The sequence below is a fragment of the Letharia columbiana genome, assembly GCF_014066305.1.
Source record: "Letharia columbiana isolate WasteWater2 chromosome Unknown Sc0000004_s0, whole genome shotgun sequence".
Classification (NCBI taxonomy): Eukaryota; Fungi; Ascomycota; class Lecanoromycetes; order Lecanorales; family Parmeliaceae; genus Letharia; species Letharia columbiana.
Genome location: NW_023501040.1, coordinates 1,090,001 through 1,108,748, shown reverse-complemented (window position 1 = coordinate 1,108,748; position 18,748 = coordinate 1,090,001). Strand labels below are relative to the sequence as shown.

At 39.2% G+C, this 18,748-nt stretch overlaps 4 protein-coding genes across 4 annotated transcripts; 2 read left to right on the top strand and 2 right to left on the bottom strand.

Moving 5' to 3' along the window:
• Positions 1–158: 158 nt before the first annotated feature.
• On the top strand, positions 159–1,528 carry HO173_002309 (uncharacterized protein; the record flags this gene model as incomplete). Its single annotated transcript, XM_037304243.1, has 4 exons — positions 159–267; positions 332–370; positions 433–530; positions 596–1,528. 4 exons carry the CDS (start codon positions 159–161, stop codon positions 1,526–1,528), a joined length of 1,179 nt encoding a protein of 392 aa, XP_037169038.1.
• A 454-nt stretch (positions 1,529–1,982) lies between these two features.
• HO173_002308 (uncharacterized protein) lies at positions 1,983–2,843 on the bottom strand (the record flags this gene model as incomplete). The annotated part of the gene is made up of 3 exons (XM_037304242.1): positions 1,983–2,634; positions 2,690–2,722; positions 2,788–2,843. 3 exons carry the CDS (start codon positions 2,841–2,843, stop codon positions 1,983–1,985), a joined length of 741 nt encoding a protein of 246 aa, XP_037169037.1.
• A 4,254-nt stretch (positions 2,844–7,097) lies between these two features.
• Positions 7,098–7,454, bottom strand: HO173_002307 (uncharacterized protein; the record flags this gene model as incomplete). Its single annotated transcript, XM_037304241.1, has 1 exon — positions 7,098–7,454. The coding sequence occupies one exon, from the start codon at positions 7,452–7,454 to the stop codon at positions 7,098–7,100; it is 357 nt and encodes a 118-aa protein (XP_037169036.1).
• A 9,365-nt stretch (positions 7,455–16,819) lies between these two features.
• On the top strand, positions 16,820–18,282 carry HO173_002306 (uncharacterized protein; the record flags this gene model as incomplete). The annotated part of the gene is made up of 5 exons (XM_037304240.1): positions 16,820–17,096; positions 17,153–17,389; positions 17,439–17,512; positions 17,569–17,732; positions 17,802–18,282. The coding sequence occupies 5 exons, from the start codon at positions 16,820–16,822 to the stop codon at positions 18,280–18,282; spliced, it is 1,233 nt and encodes a 410-aa protein (XP_037169035.1).
• Positions 18,283–18,748: the final 466 nt, after the last annotated feature.

Here is an 18,748-nt window from a genome sequence, read left to right as displayed (position 1 = left end):
CAAGTTCCAATATCACCTATTCATCTCCGCGCGCCATGACTCTTAAATGCGTGATACAATATGGTTACCTTGTACCTTCATATTCATGACCTGCTTTTGGAGCGGCTACCTGACTCACCTTGGGCGTCTACCGCCATAAGTCTATCAAAGCACCGGCCATGAATACCCGGCCAGCAATCGACGACTCTACAGGGCCTGTGTCTCTTTCCGTTGCCTTCAATCAGGACAATAGCTGCTTCTCCGTCGGACTCGACAGTGGCTTCTGTGGTGAGTCTCGAGTAACTATTTGTTGTCTCATTCAAAAAGCTCTTGCTGAATTGGGTCTCTTCAGTTTTCAGATCAGAACCATGCGAGCTCCAGGTCTCTCAAGGTACGATGATCAGGCGAGTAGGTCATACACTCAGTCTATCATGGTTGACATCGAGGCCACAGATTTCAATGCGGGGATCGGAGTGGCGGAGATGCTTGGACGAGCCAATTACATCGCAATAGTTGGAGGAGGAAGGCAGCCAAAGTTCCCACAGAACAAGGTCGGTAAGACTCCGCATAGCGAGCTCACTTGACAATGACACCAATCTCAAGATCGCTCGTGTAGGTGATATTGTGGGATGATGCCAAGAAAAAAGCCATCTTCACCCTCGAGTTCCGCTCCCAGGTCCATCGCGTAAGGCTTTCCAAATCCCGCATCGTGGTGGCTCTTCAGAACAGCGTACACCTCTATGCTTTCTCTTCCCCACCGGAAAAACTATCAGTCTTCGAGACCGCAGACAATCCGACGGGGCTCTGTTGCCTTGGGTCTAAGATCATAGCCTTCCCAGGACGTACACCAGGACAGGTACAGCTCGTGGAGATTGGTAACGGAAACGTTAGCATCATACCAGCTCATAGCACGCCACTAAGGGCTCTGGAACTCAGTCCTGATGGAGAAATAGTGACAACTGCAAGTGAGACTGGGACGCTGGTACGGGTATTCTCAGCCGCCAATTGCACTCGCATCGGAGAACTGCGCAGAGGGGTAGACCCTGCGGTCATCTACTCCATCGCCATATCACCAAACAGTGCTCTCTTGGCCGTCACCTCAGACAAATCAACCATGCACATCTTCGACCTGCCCTCTCTAGGTCGGTCTCGCAATGGCTCGATGATATCGAACAGACCGCATCGTAACTCCAACAGTTCCTCCGCCACTGGCAGTGCAGATGAAGGGAACAAGCAGAAATGGGGCATTTTGGGTAAGATTCCGCTGCTACCTCGGGTTTTTTCAGATGTCTACTCATTCACGTCCGCCCATTTCGAAACCGACGATGATCCTCAGACAGACCTTGGGAAGAGGGTAGCGATGCCAATACCAGGCATACCCGGTGGCAAAGCAAGGAAGGGTGTCATAGGGTGGAGAGATGATTACACGATCCTTGTCATTGGCGCTGGGAGAGACGGGCGATGGGAAAAGTTCATTTTAGGGGAAGGAGAGGACGGCAGGAGGCATCTCGTCAGGAATGGATGGAAGAGATATTTGGGGAAGAACTGACGGGACTGTGACTATATGGATATGAACGTTCACGAAACACGAGCAAATGGCATGCGGAGTTGGAAAGATGATGGCTTGGACATCTTGATATGCATGGCGCCATGTACCATATTTACTGGTCTTCTGAACGGAGGGATAACCCCTGCTGGTAGACACTCTGGATTCAGACAATAGATCCCAATGCAACCCCTCGATTGGGACTACAGCTTGCTTTTTTCGTCCGTGCTCCGTCTGCATAGTCCGCAGTCTCCATGTTCGAGAGCTTCTGGAAATTGTTGACGCGAGAAGACCGGCCCATGCTGCCCTCGCGCACAGACAACGGCTTTTCGTTTCAAAACTATAGCAGCCGAAGTGGCCACCGGCTTCATCCCATAGAGTAGAGTCATGCATGTCGAGGCGTAGAAGCATGTTCAAATGGCCATAGCCGTAGTATCTTTCATGATAATGTGGCTGTTCAAGGACTTCTCGACCTCCGCCTATGACCATGACGATGCCCATCACCATAGCCCGGTCTGCGGCGATCCTCCTTCTCCCCATCCGCATCGCTCCTCCGTCTCTCCCGATGACCATGTCGGTCACTGCGATGATGATGTCTATGCTCATGCTCTTTCTTCCTCTTACCCTCTTTCCCCCCATCTTTGATCCTCCCCACCGCCCGCGCAACCTCTTCTCTCTTCTCCTGCACCAGGTACTCCTTCATCGGATCATCGTCATCATGATCTCTTAGCAATTTCTGCAGCTCGAGTTCTTCCTTGACCATCGGTCTTGTCTCTTGCTCGCTCTCCTCTTCGCTCTCCTGGCCGGCCGGCCCACCTTGTAAGCCTCTCTCCCGCTCCTCTTCCTCCTCGCCATCTTTTCGCTTGTATCTCGTATGGTCTACCTTCAACACCCTCCCCATGACGCTGGCACCGCCTAGATTATCCACCGCGAGGTCTGTCGAGCGTTGGTCTTCGTATTTCAGGAAGGCGAAGCCTTTGCTTTTTCCTGACTCTTTGTCGCGGATGAGGTTGATGTAGGTCGGTTCGCCGAATTGGGAGAAGATGGTCAGGATGTCGCCTTCTGAGAGGTCGAAAGGGAGGCCGCCTATGTAGACGTAGGCTGTATCTCTGCTCAATGTTAGCTACTGGTTTCGTGTTGCTGAGGGTGGAGGGTTGAATTTACCTATAATCGGCATGCCAAGATGCTTCCGTAGAACTGGAGAAGCAGAAAACGTCAGTATACTGAAGGTTTTTCAGAAGGCGAGAGCGCGGTGGACATACACTCCATTCTCAAGCTCGCGCTTGTTGAGATTCTGAATCTCGCGGATGGTGTTCATGCTGGAACTCGATGATCAGATGCTAGCATCTGCTGGTTTACCAGCCAGATCATGGTATCTGATACCTCATCTGGTGCGACATTGAGTACTCGGGCTTGACGAGGGAATCAACTGCGAGGGCTTGGCGCAGCAAGCCGACAAATAAAGACTTTATACTTTAAGTATACTTCTAAAGTTAGAAGTCGAGGCGGCTGTTAAGCGACAGCTTACCAGCTGCGCTAACCAAACAGAAGTTCTTGATTGATCTGGTGGATGATTTCACCTGACAGTCTAGCAAGAAAGTCGACAATCAACGCACGAGAGTCGAATGAAGAATGATAGACTCGAGTGTTGTTATGGATTTGATACAAAGTTTAACTACACACGGGGCTAAAGGGAAATAAATTTCCACTCCACCGATCGAGACTCAAAACGTCTGACAAAATGTACGTGCTGCTCTACAAAAGGCACGTCCGCGCCAGATTACCACTTCGACAACAAATCGAAGATCTCCAAGCTTACCAATTCCTGTCGAAGTCCTCAAAGTGCTCAAGAGTGACATGGTGTTGTAGGACACTTTGTTCGCTATCATGCTATCCCTTACCGTTGGAGGGAGCTTGCTGGCGAAGACTGTCAACTTTCTGGGGAGGAAGCGTTGAGGGGTACAAGCGTGGGAGGCTTGGTGTATGGGATGGTGAAGGTGAACGGAATGGGAGTTGGAGTCGAGAGTCTTCGGGGGTCTTAGATCCACTGTAAGATTGCTAAAGGAGAGTCTCCTCAGGGAAGAGGCTGTTGAGGCTTCGTTTCCCACCCACTTCACTACTCAACACTGGCAGCATCACCAGCCTTTGTCGATTACAGATCCTCATCCAATGAAGTAGGTCACCACCCTCTCCGGTATGATCCTAGGATTGCGCCATGCGATCTCCGCTCCGTTATCAAAATAATCTCTGCCTAACAAAGACAGTGTTCACAACTCGAGAACATAACAGCCATTTAAAAGATGCAGAGGCGGTAATAGGATAGTGACCGGCATTGTGTGGAAGCTGTCGACGCAAGTAAGCAGTAAGGTCGGCTTTCTCCAACCCTCTCAACGTCGTTCGACTCGTTTCAGCCAGTAAGTGAGCAGGGCGGACAAGCCATCTCGCATCTTATCAAAGCCATGACGATCGTTGAGACAACGCAGAAAGACATGGAGACGACATCGGTGCGACACGTTTCTAGATAATTGGTTCGTATTACATATAAGGGCTGCGTTAGGCGAGCTGAGTAACGTTTACTAATATCTAAGATAGACACACTGCAGCCTTATATAAAGACAGCGAGGCAGAATCCTGCAGAATCAGGCATTGATCCGACGTGGTTCTACATGATTGGGTTGTGTTATATAAGGGCTGCGTTAAGCGAGCTGGACAACAATTACTAATATCAATGATAGACACACTGCAGCCTTTTGTAAGTGCAACGAGGCAGAATAAGGCAAAATGACGCATAAGGCTTCGCAGCCCAAGTTTTGGTAGCCCAAAGCCGAAATCACAAAGATTTATTTAAGGAGGCCATAATGCCCTCGCATTACTGACTATCTTCCCTCCCTTGATTTTGCAATATAACAGAATATCCTATATCGAGCTTGCCTAAATACATCATCTATCTTGTCGGCTTGGGAAGAGGCAGAGTATCTCAAACGATCACCCTTCCTAATCAAAACTCACCATGCCGTCGGTAAGTCTGACAGACCTATCCTAATCTCAACTATAAAAGCAAGCCGTCTCATCATCTTCGCGGCAGTCCAACTCCAACACAACAACCTACACCTATTCGGTCACATATGGAATGACCCCCTTCGGGCCAACGGGAGTACAAGTCACGGAAACCCTGGAGAAGGCCTGCGAATGCAGTCAGAGTTTGTGCTGGGGCGCTCCTAACCAGTGCAGTGTACACGACTTTGTGAGTTAAATGCTTCAAGATGGAAGATTACCTGGCTAACATTCCGAGAAGAAAAATATGAAGGGCTAGTCTCGATGCAAAGCTCCGTGCTCCGAAGGCGTATGAAGGACAACAACCCTTCAGGATTGTTCATCCAGCCGCACCAGGGCTCGAACTGCCCAGTTGGCAAAGGTTTCCTCTTCTCTGATGCTTGCGACGTTTTCAGCCGACATTCCTTAAGAAGAACAGGCACATAGTCGTTAAAGCATAACAGTCCTTATCCTCTGAACTTCATGTCTGCCGATAAGGTATGATAGATGTCTGCAACTCAGCACAGCACTCTGCAATGCTGAATGAGCGGTCGTTGTCTGAGAGACTCTATCGTTTTGGGAATTTTGCCTTCTATAATTTTCAACATCATCCCTTTCAGCTTGCAATGCCTTCAACAATGTTAATATATACGGCTCACACCCATAGTGGCATGCCCATAGATCAGAGATTTCCACGAGATTTTTTGCGCTAGAACATATGTAGGAGCGGCAGACTCATAAATTTGACAAAGCCACAGACCATTGCCCATTGGAGTATGACTCTTGTGAGAGGAGCATCCCAATAGGTATTCTGGGGGTATGGGAGACTGGACAATGATTGTAGGGCAGTGGGAAGAGGAGCAGAACATTGGCTACAGCTCGGAAACGACATTGCCTGAGCGGGAATGGTATTAGCGTCCTTGGTAACAACCTCTCTGCCTTGTTTAACCAGTCTGGCTGTTAGCATTGTGCTTGGATGGTGCCAGCAATGCTCGAAGCAATATATCAACCGTACAGGAAAGATCCCGTGGAGAAGAAGGGGAACAAGAGCAGAGTACTAGATGAATTCCAAAGTACGGATAGCATAGTACGGATGTCATGGGCCATAATGAGTCTTCTAGGGCATGTTCACGATCAGTGAAGTAAACTCTTAATACTGATGTAGGTAGGTAAAAAACCCATCAGGGAAGTCGTCTTTTTAGTGGCGAGGGACGCTAACAAGTTCCTTGTAATGCTTGGAGAAGGCGCACTCAACAACCTTGGGTCTAATACGGCAATCACGATAACAATTTATGACTACATGGAAGGATGTGCATCAAGGGGATTACACATGCGAAGCAGCGACGTGTTCTCCAAAGTGCTCTAAGGTCAGCAATGCCATATTCGTGAGATGAATGTTTTCACGATATTATGACTGGACAGTAGATAATCAACAATGATAGATGTTGCACTTTTGGACTTTGGACCAGCCTTCTAGATCTTTGCCCACAAGGACTTACTGCACCAGCAAATGTTTGCGAGTGAAGGATTTCAGATGCAATAGCCATATCAGATCACCGTTGGAAGGTTGAGTCTCCTCACGACGTGCATTTTCGGGTGCTGCTAGACTGCTGCCCTTCTACTCTTCACCATAAGATTTCGCCCTGTTGCTCGCATCCAACTCCGAAGCCCGTCGACGTTACTTATGTGCACGAATAGAGAGACTACATACGTTCCATGTAAGCTTGCAACAACATTCTGCTTTGTTATGTTAGAAGCGGCGATATCTTCAAAGCGGTCTACTTTGATTTCGATGCACTATATACGGTCCTTACGTGCAAACGTGCTTGAGGCCTTATGTGAAGCGTGCCCAGTCTTTTCCGCAAATAAACGTACTGAACCTATTATGAACCAGGTAGCAAGATCATTGACGGAAAAAAATAGACGAAAAGAACGATTGAGAATCCCAATTGTAGGACGATGGAGTGATGAGAATGGTCCCTCCGGCCACAAGACTACTCTGATGCTCATGTTTACCGTAGGCTATAGCAATTCTCTACGAAGCACACTCACGTGGGGTATCAAGGCACTCCATATTATATCGATTTATCTGGCATATCTCTAACATATACTCCACAATCTAGTTAGGAGACTTGCCCTCATTTGAAATAGTATTCTATATGCACAGGGGCCTTATAGCACTGGTATTGCATAGCCATAAGCGCCAATCCTGCATCCTTAAAAATCTTGCTGACTGTTGGAGGTATCTGTGACAATGACAGGTACTGTATCGACTTGGAGGGTGACATTATATCTATTATTCAACTCACATTAGTCATCATCGAAAAGCGATTTGCTCAAATTTATCTTTCTCAAAGCGTTGATATATCTGTTTTGTTTTACATGTAGTGCTTAGCCGTAAAGAGTGTAGCGAATGCTTTTCTGCTCAGAACTACCAGCCAAAGGAGTGTGACGAGTCCCATTACAGCATGGTCCCCAAAAAGACACGCACAAAAAGACGCGAAGGAAGAAACACAACAGCTCGACATGCTACCCATCGCTAATTGGAGGAGGGCGCTCTCTGAACACTTCCCCACTTTGCTCCGTGTTTGCTTTGACTGATACATTGCTGTGGGGTATCATCCGCCAAGCTGGAGGTAATAGATGGCCCCGCAAAAACCGTGCAGCTGGCGTCCGAGTATACATTCAAAGATGTCATTTCCTCAAGGTCGGTGCCAAAGTTGACCGCGACGGCGTCGTACTTTGAGTCAAATGGAACGCAGTCGTCCACCTCAATGTTAACGGCGTCGCCGGCGCCGTTGCTGGTGCAGTCAGCGTTGTAGAATGAGCTCACCCATGGGTCTTTGGCTAAAGCGGCAGTGGCGAAGAGCGCGACGAGAATGGTTTGGTAATGCATGATGTAAAGCGTGGAATGAGAATTTGTTTGAATTTTTTTTTGAGGATTTGTTTTTTTGGTGTGTGACTGGTTGGTGTGATCTGAAGAATTAACATCGTGGAGAAGACAGATCTTATACGTAGAGTTGCTCTAAGAAAAAAGGTACGAAACTGCTTTTGTTCGATTCATGATGATTCTTTCCTTGTCTCACCTTGTGTCTTTTTCTTATCTTGTGCTATTCCAAGTAAGCTCGCTTTATTCCCGAAATAAAGAACCACCGATGTCATGTGTATCTAATCAAGTTAGAGAAGAAAGGGATGTTCGAAGTATGATGATGTCGATCTAACTTTTTCGGGTTTCCTTTGTCTTCGAACGACCTTCATTTAATATGTCTTTTAGACTTCGGAACGTATCAAAGAGAGAGACAAAAAAGGTTGATTGTAGTCTCTAGCCAAACCTACCAAGATTCCTTTGTCTCTCATTATCCCGAATTCTATTTCCGCTGTATTTGCAGATCTAGATCTAGGGTTACAGGACATCATCAAGTCGGCAAGTCCCAAAACATGTCCCTGTCAGTTTGGACCTAAGTCGACTCTAGCATCATTAGCATCATGCACAATGGAGTAGGATATCGAAGACTGGTTGTGCCAGTTTAGGATCAGCAGAAAACAGGTCACCGCCATATATGTGTCGACATTTTACCCACCTTCATCTTCTTTCGCGTAGATACTGGCATCAAAATCTCGATCATATGGGCTTCTTACCATTAATGATGACCGTGGTGAATAATCCCGAACCTGATGAGCCCACGCCCACAACGACTCGTGACGACGAAAGCTGCCCTACCGAATGGCTTGAGTCGCTAGGCCAGGGGTTAGTAGTCGCAAGCCCGAGCAGCAAGACGTTTATGGAGATTGTACTATAAAATTACCAAGAGAAGACCAGGGCTGGCAACGGTGGAAATAGTTGGTTTTGGAGGGCAAACTGCACCAACTACTAGATTTGGATATCGAAACTGCACCAACTACCATATATTGAAAACCAACTATTCCACTATCAGTGCAACTGATAGTGGAGCAGTTGTAATAGAAGATTAAATATCGCTCAGTGGGGGGGGGGAGGGGCAATATATCAAGTGTTAAGCCCTATCAGCCCTATTTTCAGCCCTACTTCAGCCCTATCAATGTTGGCCTAATAACTCTTTTCACTCAAAAAACCGAATTTTTAGAAATTTATTATAATCTACTCCACTCTCAGTTGAACCAATTGGTCTTAAGGTCAGAACTGCACCAGCTAACAACCGGTACACCTCAAACTACACCATCAACTACGAGAAACTAACGGTTCCACTGGTAGTGGACCAGTTAGTTGGTCCACCATTGCCAGCCCTGGAGAAGACAACAGTGCTGCTGCCATTACCGCTGCCCTCCTCCCGTATAAGCCAGAAATGGCTATACTAGATCAAATCGCCAGCGCGCCTTCTCAAATCTGACGGAAACAGAGAGAACCTAGAAAGCGCTGGAAAGCTGATTGGCTGATCGATCCTTCAAGGATAAACCGGACGGTATTGCTGAGCTGCTGCAGATCGGAAGCTGTGGAGCAGGGTATCAGAGACTTATGCAGAACATAGCTGCAGAGCAACATGACAAACAAGCCTGGCAAAACGCGAACAAGGGCGGCCACGTCCCCCCTCTACGACGCTGAAGGTTGTGTTATCTCGCATTCTGGCGAGGCCATCACCCTCTCCTGCCATGTCCAGCAAGAGTCGCGTTTCCCTCTTCGGCTTCGGCTTCGGCTTCGGCCTCGGCCGGCTTCAAGACCGTCAAACTTCTCGCCCTCGCCCTCGCCCTCTACCTCTAGGCCATCGCGTCGACGCAAATTATCAACCTTATTGGGTACGGCCGAGACTAAGATAGACTCTGGTGATTGTGGGACCCGGATCGTAATTCCCCCACGTTGTACGCCGATCGCTTTTGGATTGCAACTTGCTCGAGGACGCAAATTTCTATTGTGCTACTACGGGACTGATTATTTGCCAAGCAAGGGAGAGACCAATGTGCTAAGTAAACAGAGTCAAAATACCCTCCTACTTGCTTAATCGTTGGCATCGCCCATTCTTTCGTCCCTTTCTTCCTCTGCTGAATCTGAATATTGCAATGATGAAAACAAAAGGAGGGAGATCTAGGGTTACTAGAGAATGCATGACGCTATACATAAAAAGACAGGGCCGATGTTGAACCTTATGTTATATAGGCCCCGGATCGTCGGTTGATACCTCACTTGCGCATATTTTTGCCAGCTTGCTCGCAAAACCACAGGACAGAGTGGAATGGTAGTAAAATTCGTATACTTACGCAAGCGAATGCGAGCATACTGTGTCAATTGCGCGAGTTGCTCGTAATGGTGAGAAACTTCTGCAATTTGTCATACAGGACACAATTGGCAGTCGGTGAGTCGGTGGTGACCACCAAGAGGTAGGTAGCCTTACTGCAGCACCAGGGGGTGTCATTGGGCAAAATCTAACCGGGTTTCGGCCGTACAGCCAGCAACCCGTACAAGGGATTTTTCTGGAAGATATCCAGGCCAGGATCATTGAGATGCCTAGACGATGTGACTGGCTAAGCAATAATGCCGGTAATCGTGATGAAACAGTAATGTGCTGATGTAAAGCTGTCGGACTTGTAGCCATTCAGTGTACGAGAACTCCCGAAGTCGAAAACAGGTTAGCTTGCCCAATGACTCCGTGCAGCCCGTGGTGGCAGCTTTGAAGAAGGGCAGGCACACATTCATAGCTTCCTTTGTATTTATTTACGATAACTCTTCCCTTCGATTCATGTGGTGCAGTTCAAATGTATCATCATCTGATTTCATTCCTAAACTGAGTTGAGCCAGCACAACTGAGCGAGTAAAGTTGAACTAGCACAATTGAGTAGCACATTCGGGCTGGCTTAGGATGTCCGGGAGCCCATCGGCCTGGGGAGGGCGATACAACCTAGGTGGAGACAAAGACGAGTCTCCAAGCCAGAGCAGTAAGTCGGGCTATCTGGTTGAGGACTTGAGTAGAAACATTTGCTCATATGTAGTACAGATGATTCATGGATAGAGCGACAAGACTATGCACTTGACGGGGAGCCCTACTGGGTTGAGTCAGAACATCCCTCCATCCCGTTCATTCAAGCGTACAATGAGTGGGTCGGCTTTGACCGCGGCCAAGAAAGCCTCGTTGGTACTCTCGAAGATATCGAAAACCTCGAAAATGTTCCCAGCTTTCCGCCCAATATAGATGCATCAACACTCGTCTCAGTCGATGCCACCAACCCAAACCCTACAGGCTCCTCTTTTCACCGAACTTACCATAAATCGGGAGAGACACTGCCCTGGGCCAATGGCAGCCAATGGGGGGTGCATGAAACTGCCTCTCCGCCAATGGCACATGGCACCTACCATGCGCCCTTGTTGTCAAATCCCCGCCATGGTGTAGTAGAGCCAGATAGGCTTGAACTCCTTCAACCCATATCGTGGATTGTGGGAATCAGATGGGTTTGTGGAACCCAGCAGCAGATGGGTACCTCTGGCCTCACTGGGTTCCACGCCGCGCGGCTATCCACAGGTATCAGAAGTTGCATCGATCTCCACATCTCGTCAAGATTATCAGGATATTACTGCAGAGCAGACGGAGATGCTCAGGCCAGTTGATGCTCAGCTTCCAGAGCCGCCATTCCCTTCAATCGCAGAAATACTTATTTATTTAATAATTTAGTATTATAGAAGTTAAACGAATATTTCTATATTCTTATTATATATTTTTCTATTTACTCTTTTATTCTTTTTTTAATAAATAGTTATATAAAATAGCTATATAGACGTTTAATATATATATAGCTATATTAATTTAGATCTAAAATTTTCTAAAGCTTAAAGAATAGAAAAACTATTAGTTTTAATTAAAGAAGATAAAAAGTACTCTAAAGTACTACGGCCTATAGAACGTAGTAAAATAAAAATTAATACTATTTCTAGACGATTTATTAGAGAAAATTATTATTATAAATATACTAGCTAATAGTATTTACTATATAAGAATTATCGTAGCGAGACTTATTAATTAGTAGATTTTAATTTACGATATCGAGGTAAAGGCCTAGAAAGACTTTAATAATTAAGTATTAAAATTTATTTACTCGATATATAAGAATAAATTAATTAAAGTAATAGAAGATAAGAAGATAATTATAATAAGATAAATTAGACTTTAAATCGATTATATCGATTTTAGATTTATTCTTCGATTTATTAAGTTATAGAAATTATAAAATATTACTATAGTTAATAATAATAACTCGATTAAGATCTATATTATTAATATATATATAAAATCTAAGAATCTCAAGTATATAAAAGCTTTAATTGATAAATAAATTCTTATTATCTTATTATTAAATAATTTAAATAAGAAGTATAAAGACTTCGTATATTGTCTTATTATATAACTTAATAATATATTAGACTTTAATAAAATTATTATACTTCTTTACGAAGAAAACTATCTTCTTAAATAAAATAATAAGAAATAAATTATAGTCGTTATTATAAAGAAATATTATAAGAAATAAAAGAATAAGAAGATCTTTAGAGGTAATAATAATTTAGAATATAAGAGTAATACTTTAGAATAAGACTAGAGTGAAAATAATAATAAAAATAATAACTATAACTTTAATTTCTTATTAAATAATCTAAATAATATTTACTATAAGAAATTAGATAATATATCTAAATATTTAAAGTACTTACTACTATTAAATAAAAGTAAAAAGAAATATTAGTTATTTAGTTACTAAATTCTTTATAACGAAAAGATATCTAATTAATTTCGAAATAATAATAATAATAATTCGAACTTTAAGTTTAAAGCGAATATAATTAATATAATTAATAGATTAAACGATTTCGTAGATTAAAATTATATTTATATTTTAGTAATAATCTATACTATAATCGATAATAGAGATATTATAGAAGATAAAGAGTATTAGAGTTATCTAGTTAATAGCTTAATATCTAAATTAGATAAAGAGATAATAAATAAAGAGCTTAAAATTAAGTCTCTCGATTATCTCTTAATCGAAATAATTAAATTATAAGAATTATAAGAGAATATAGAAAATTAGTTAATATCTTAACTTGACGCTAGTCTAAAATTAGATAATAAGATAAGTCGAAAAATTAAAAATATCCTTAACTCTCTATCTAATTCTTTAGAGAACGAAATAATTAACGAATTATTATATAAATTCTTAATTTACTTTCTCTTCTATATAGTATATATAAATAGTTAATCTATTATTATATATAAATAAATAATAAACTTAGACTATACTAATTATATATTCTTTAATAAAGACGAGTTTATTAATTATTAGTTATATTATATAGATATTATAATAGTTAATAAAATTATTATTTAGACGTAGAATTACGATATAGTTAAAATAAAATAACTATTATAGAATAAATTTAGTAATATTATAAAAGTTAGTAAAGTCTTATATATTTCGAATTTTATATATAAATTATTTTCGATTAGTTAGATTATATAAAAAGAATTAAAAATTATCTTTTTTAATAATAATTATTATATTTTTTAAGATAGTAAGTTTATTAATAGCGCTTCGAAGATAAATAATATCTATATTCTTAATATCTTATAATCTATAGCTAAAGTTTTAATACTTATTTAGAAGAATATAAAAATCTTAATAATAAGTCTAATATTTAATAAGAAAGCTATTAAGCTATAGTATTATTAAATAAGATATTTAAATAAAACGGATTTTAAGAGATTAATTAATATAAGTAAGAGTATTATATTAATTTAAAAATCTTAAATTAGATTAATATATAAAGTCTATTTTAAGATTAAATCTATATAAAAGATTTTAAAAAGAATATAATATAAGATACTCGAAAAACTCGATAAGATTTATATAGACTTAAGAGAATTTTTTAATATATTATTTATTAATAAGATTAAGTATTATATACTTCTAATTAACTAAGTAACTCTTTAAATCTAATACTTTATATATAAATATAAAAATAAAACCTTTAAATTATTTTATAATTAAAAAATTTAGATAAAAAATAAATTTAATTATAAGATTAAGATAGTTCGTTTAAATAATAATATCGAATTTATTAATAGTAAGTTTAAAGAATATTTTAAAAACTTCGAAATTATATAAAAGTTTATTATACTCTATATATCTAAGTAAAATAGATTTAATAAGATATAAAATCGAATTATTATAAATAAAATAAGGGCTATACTTTTTAACTTAAAGTTATTCTACTATTTATAATTAAAACTACTTTATATTAAAGTATATTAAAAAAATAGAAGTTTTACTATCTATCTTTAGAATATAATATTATATAAGATATAAATAGATAAATAATTATATCTCGATTATATAAAGATTATTAATTACGTTATCTAAGTATATATATCTAAGAAAAAATATAAAAAGCTCGATAAATATAGTAAGAAGTACTATCTAATTAATTATAAAGATATAAATATCTTTTAAATATAAAATCTAGTTACTCGATAAGTAAAATAATTCTTCTATATCGATTTTAACGAATTATAAATAATAATTATTACGATCTCGAATATAGATTATTAGCTAGTCGAGATTACTAATAATAATATAATAGATATATTTAATATAGAGAGTAACTCTATAGTATATTAATATATATTTAAGATCGTTATTAATATCGATATAGACTCTATTAATATAAATAAAATTAGAAATATTCTTTTTAATAAAAATATTAAAGAAATTAAAGAAGTTAAAGATATAAAAGATAGTAATATAGGCTTAAAAGGATTTAATAATAATAACGTTAAAGAGATATCTCGAGATAGCTCTATTATTTATCTAGATCTATATTTTAATATAATATATAATTCTTAATTAAAATAAAATCTTATATCTTTTTAGAAAGTTCTTTTAAATAATAAATAAAGTAATATTAAAATATAGATTTAGAGAGCTATTATTTATATTAAGTATAATAAAACTCTTAAATTAAAATATTTATACTATAAATAAGTTATACTAAATTATAAGAATCTAGACTATTATAACTTCGATTTTATTTTTAATTTTATTACTACTATTTAGTAAATAACTAATATAAGATATTAATAGACTATTATAAAGATTAACGATTTTAAATTATTAATCTATAAGAAGATAATAACTAGCCTCTATATTAAATAATAAAAAAAGATTATAAATAAATAAATAAATTTCTTTATTATAATAAATAGTTAAAAGCTTATTTCGAGAATAAAGAATATATTAGTTCTTATTAATAAATAAATCTATAAAATAAAGAAGAAATTTAATAGTTTTATTCTCTATAAAGTATACTAAATAATTTAAGATTTTAAATAGATCTATAACGTTAATTACGACTAAACCTTCGCCTTAATTATTAAATTTATATTATTTAAAATATTATTTATAATTATAATATATTACGATTTAGACTATAAGTAAATAAATATTATTATTATATTTCTTAATATATTATTAAAGAAAATTATCTATATAAAATAGTTTAAAGAATATAAGAAGTAAGATAATAAGATATATCTACTACTTAGAGTACTATATAGTCTAAAGTAATTATTATAAAAATAATACTTTATTTTATAGAACTTCCTTATATCTAAAGAATTTAAATCTATTAAATTTAATTACTTACTCTTTATTAATAAGAAAATATAATTTATTATTAGCGTATATATAAATAATATTTAGATTTATAATTTAAAAGAATTAAAACTAATATCGAAATTTAAATAAGATCTTTATAAACGATTCGCTATAATCGATCTCGAACTATATTTATATTATTTAAATATAAAAATCTAGAAAAATTAAAGGGAGAGAATTATTTAAATTACGTAAACGACGTATTTAAGAAAAATATTATTACGATTTAATATAATTAACTATATATCTATCTTTATATTAATAATAGTAGATATTTAACTATAAGAGAAACTAGTTAATAAAACTAAATTAGAAATTATTTAGAAGTATTAATTAATAGTAGAATCGATAATATATTCTATAATTTAGACTTATTTAAATATTTATTTTATTATTATAATTTTTTCTCGATATAATTATAACTTAAATTTGAAATATATTATAATCGTTAAATAAGTTATCTATTATTTAAAGAAAATATTAATTTATAATATTATATATAGAACGACTAATATATTAGAAGGCTATATAAATACTAATTAAATCTTAAATTAAGAGATTAATTAATCTTTTAAAATTTATATATTTTTACTCTATAGTAAAATAATTAGTTAGATATCTAAACGATAATAGTCTATTATACTATTATCTTATAAGATTAAATATATAACTTAGATTTAGATAGTAAAGAAAGTTATTTAATTAATTAGACTTCTAAGCGAATTAGATATTAACTTTAGATTATTTAATAGATTAATACTAATTAAAATAGATAATTAAAGAATTATTATACTAACTAAGAATCCTCGCTTTTACTTATATATTAAATATATTAATATCTAATAATATTTTATATAAAATTAAATAGAAATAGAAGTAGTTATATTCGAATAGATATTTATTAATAATATAACTACGAATAGATTTATTAAAGCTCTTATTAATAATAAATTCGTTATATTTATATATTAAATTAAACTTAAGAAGAGCGAATAGAAGAAATAGTCTAACTTCGAACTATATAGAAGTATTAGAATTAATAGTATTTTCAGCTACTATTTAAACTATATGAGTGTATTAAAATCAGCTAATAGAAGACTAGGATTTCTATATACTACTAAGTTTTAAATCGCTGGTTTGGACGCCTCGCAGGTCGCTTATTTCCAATTTTTGACCGAATCAAAAGGTTTACCACCCGAACTTCTACCCCTCCTCCACAACGCGACCCATAGAATCGGTGCCCGCTCTACCGGGCTATGTCTAACGTCTCATACAGATGCAATTCTTGCAGATCGTAGGTCTGCAGCCGAAGTGGGGGATTTCAATTACGAAATGGTATGGGGAGCAGAGCTTTTCGAGCCAATGTGATTCGTCCATCGCCAGCCTTCATCAAGGTGTGAAGATAAGTGATGGTTTACACATTCTCGTGCTGTCGTCATTGATTCTGTGTCTCAAATATTCGGAAAGCTGAAAGATAAGAAATAGACTTCAGACCCACGTTGTCCCTGCTACTCCACGTCTGGTTTTTTGAGCACAGTAGGAAGCTCGCCCCTTCGATCTTTGACGCTCAAGCATTGTTCAGTACTTAGCATAATGGCTACAGTCGGCTATCTAACGCATGCGAATAGAGTGCCAACAGAGGCACCCGGCGCACTTTCATACTACCCAACTACTGGTGATGCCCTTCGATTCTGGTCTCTGCGCGAAGACAAGAATGTCCATTCAGATGTTCCCCAAGGCTTCCCTGCACATATTGACGCTCGAATGGCGTGGCAGGGATCGGACATGGAGATGCAATCGGATGCGTGGGTAGTACTCCTTTCAGAGGCCGACGTGTTCGCACTCGAGGGTGCTATGCGTGACTTTCGTAGTACGATTAAGAGACTTATTCTCCCCGCCGCTGAACAAGATGCTAATTCATCAAAGATCAAGCTTTGCATTTATCCCAGATTGACCAGATCAGCTTTCGCTTGCCAGACCAGCTTGCCAAGCGGCTGGATGACATCTCGGAGGAGTGTTACAACGGGCGCGGCTTTTGTGTGATTCGGGGCTTAGAGCCAGCGAAATACACCGACGAAGAGAACGTCATTCTCTATGCCGGTATCTCTGCCTACATCGCCCCGGAACGCGGCTTTCTAGACCGAGCTCGGCAACACGTCCTATGTAGGTTTGCACTTGCATTCTGAGGACAGGTAGACTTATCATTTGCCAGGCCATGTCTTACCCGCTGCTTTCAGTGCAGAGCAAGACAGGAAAATCACACCTGGATTCACCAACGATGCAATGGTCAGTAGGCTCTACTCATTGACGCATGAGACTAATATATAACGACGATTGAATAGAGCTTTCACACAGACGACGGCGATATTCTCGCGCTATACGCAATGAATACCGATCAAAGTGGTGGAAGGACACAGATTGCCAGTGGGTGGAAGGTGTACAATGAGCTTGCCTCGTCGCGTGCGGATGTCCTTCATACTCTGACGCAAGATTGGGTTCTTGATACGTGAGATACTTCTGACTGACTGTGCCATTACGTGTACGCGGATGCATCATCACTGACTCTTCGCAATAGTTATCAAGACTACAGCCAATGGCCCCCAATCAAGACACCATTGCTCTTCACTGATGGGGAAAAAGTCATGTTCAACTTCTCGAGGTACCCGCTCTGTGGATTCAGAGGAAACAAGCGGAATCAGAGCCTCCCTGCACCCACCGAATCGCAGCTGGAGGCTTTGGACGCCGTCCATTTCTTCGCGGAGAAAAACTCAATGTCGTTGCCAACCAAGACGGGAGATATTTTGTACCTCAACAACATGAGCATGCTCCATGCGCGAGAGCCTTTCGAAGACCAAGGTACACAAGGGATGGGGTCTCGAAGACACATGCTGAAAATGCAACTTCGTGACCCCAAAAGGACGTGGAGACTTCCCAACAACCTTGTGGAGTCGTGGAAATTTCTTTTCGCACCAAACCGAGAGGATGGTGGCAAAGATGAGAGGTTCATGATTACGCCAGAAGAAGGCCACGAGCGTGGCTGGTCAAGCAATGGTTGAACCTCTACTACCTGAGCATTCAACATGTCGGGTGTGAACCATGTAAATTTTCTTCATTCACAAGCCAAGCTGAGATTTGATTGTAGCCTGCAACAATTTCCTTCTAACTATGTCGAATCGAACATTAACACAAATCAAGTCTGGAGCTCACGATCATTGACATAGGCCGAATGGTAAAGCACGCAGGCTTATAAGAAGGTTCCACAATCATGTAGACTCTGACAAAAATGATATAGAGCGCCAGCGTAATCCCATGCAAGATCTTTGCCAACGCTCCAAGAACGCGCTTCAGGATCTGGCGCGGCATCAAACAGCCCAAGAAGTGGACCGACAACTAGACAGGAGACCGCTGCTTCGCGACAGCCACACTTCAAGGTCTGAAGGGAGAGTCACATTCCAGGATGCAATGTGAATTGCTCCATGAAGTAATGAAGCGAGGCCGAGCAGCCAAGTGAACCCGGCGAAA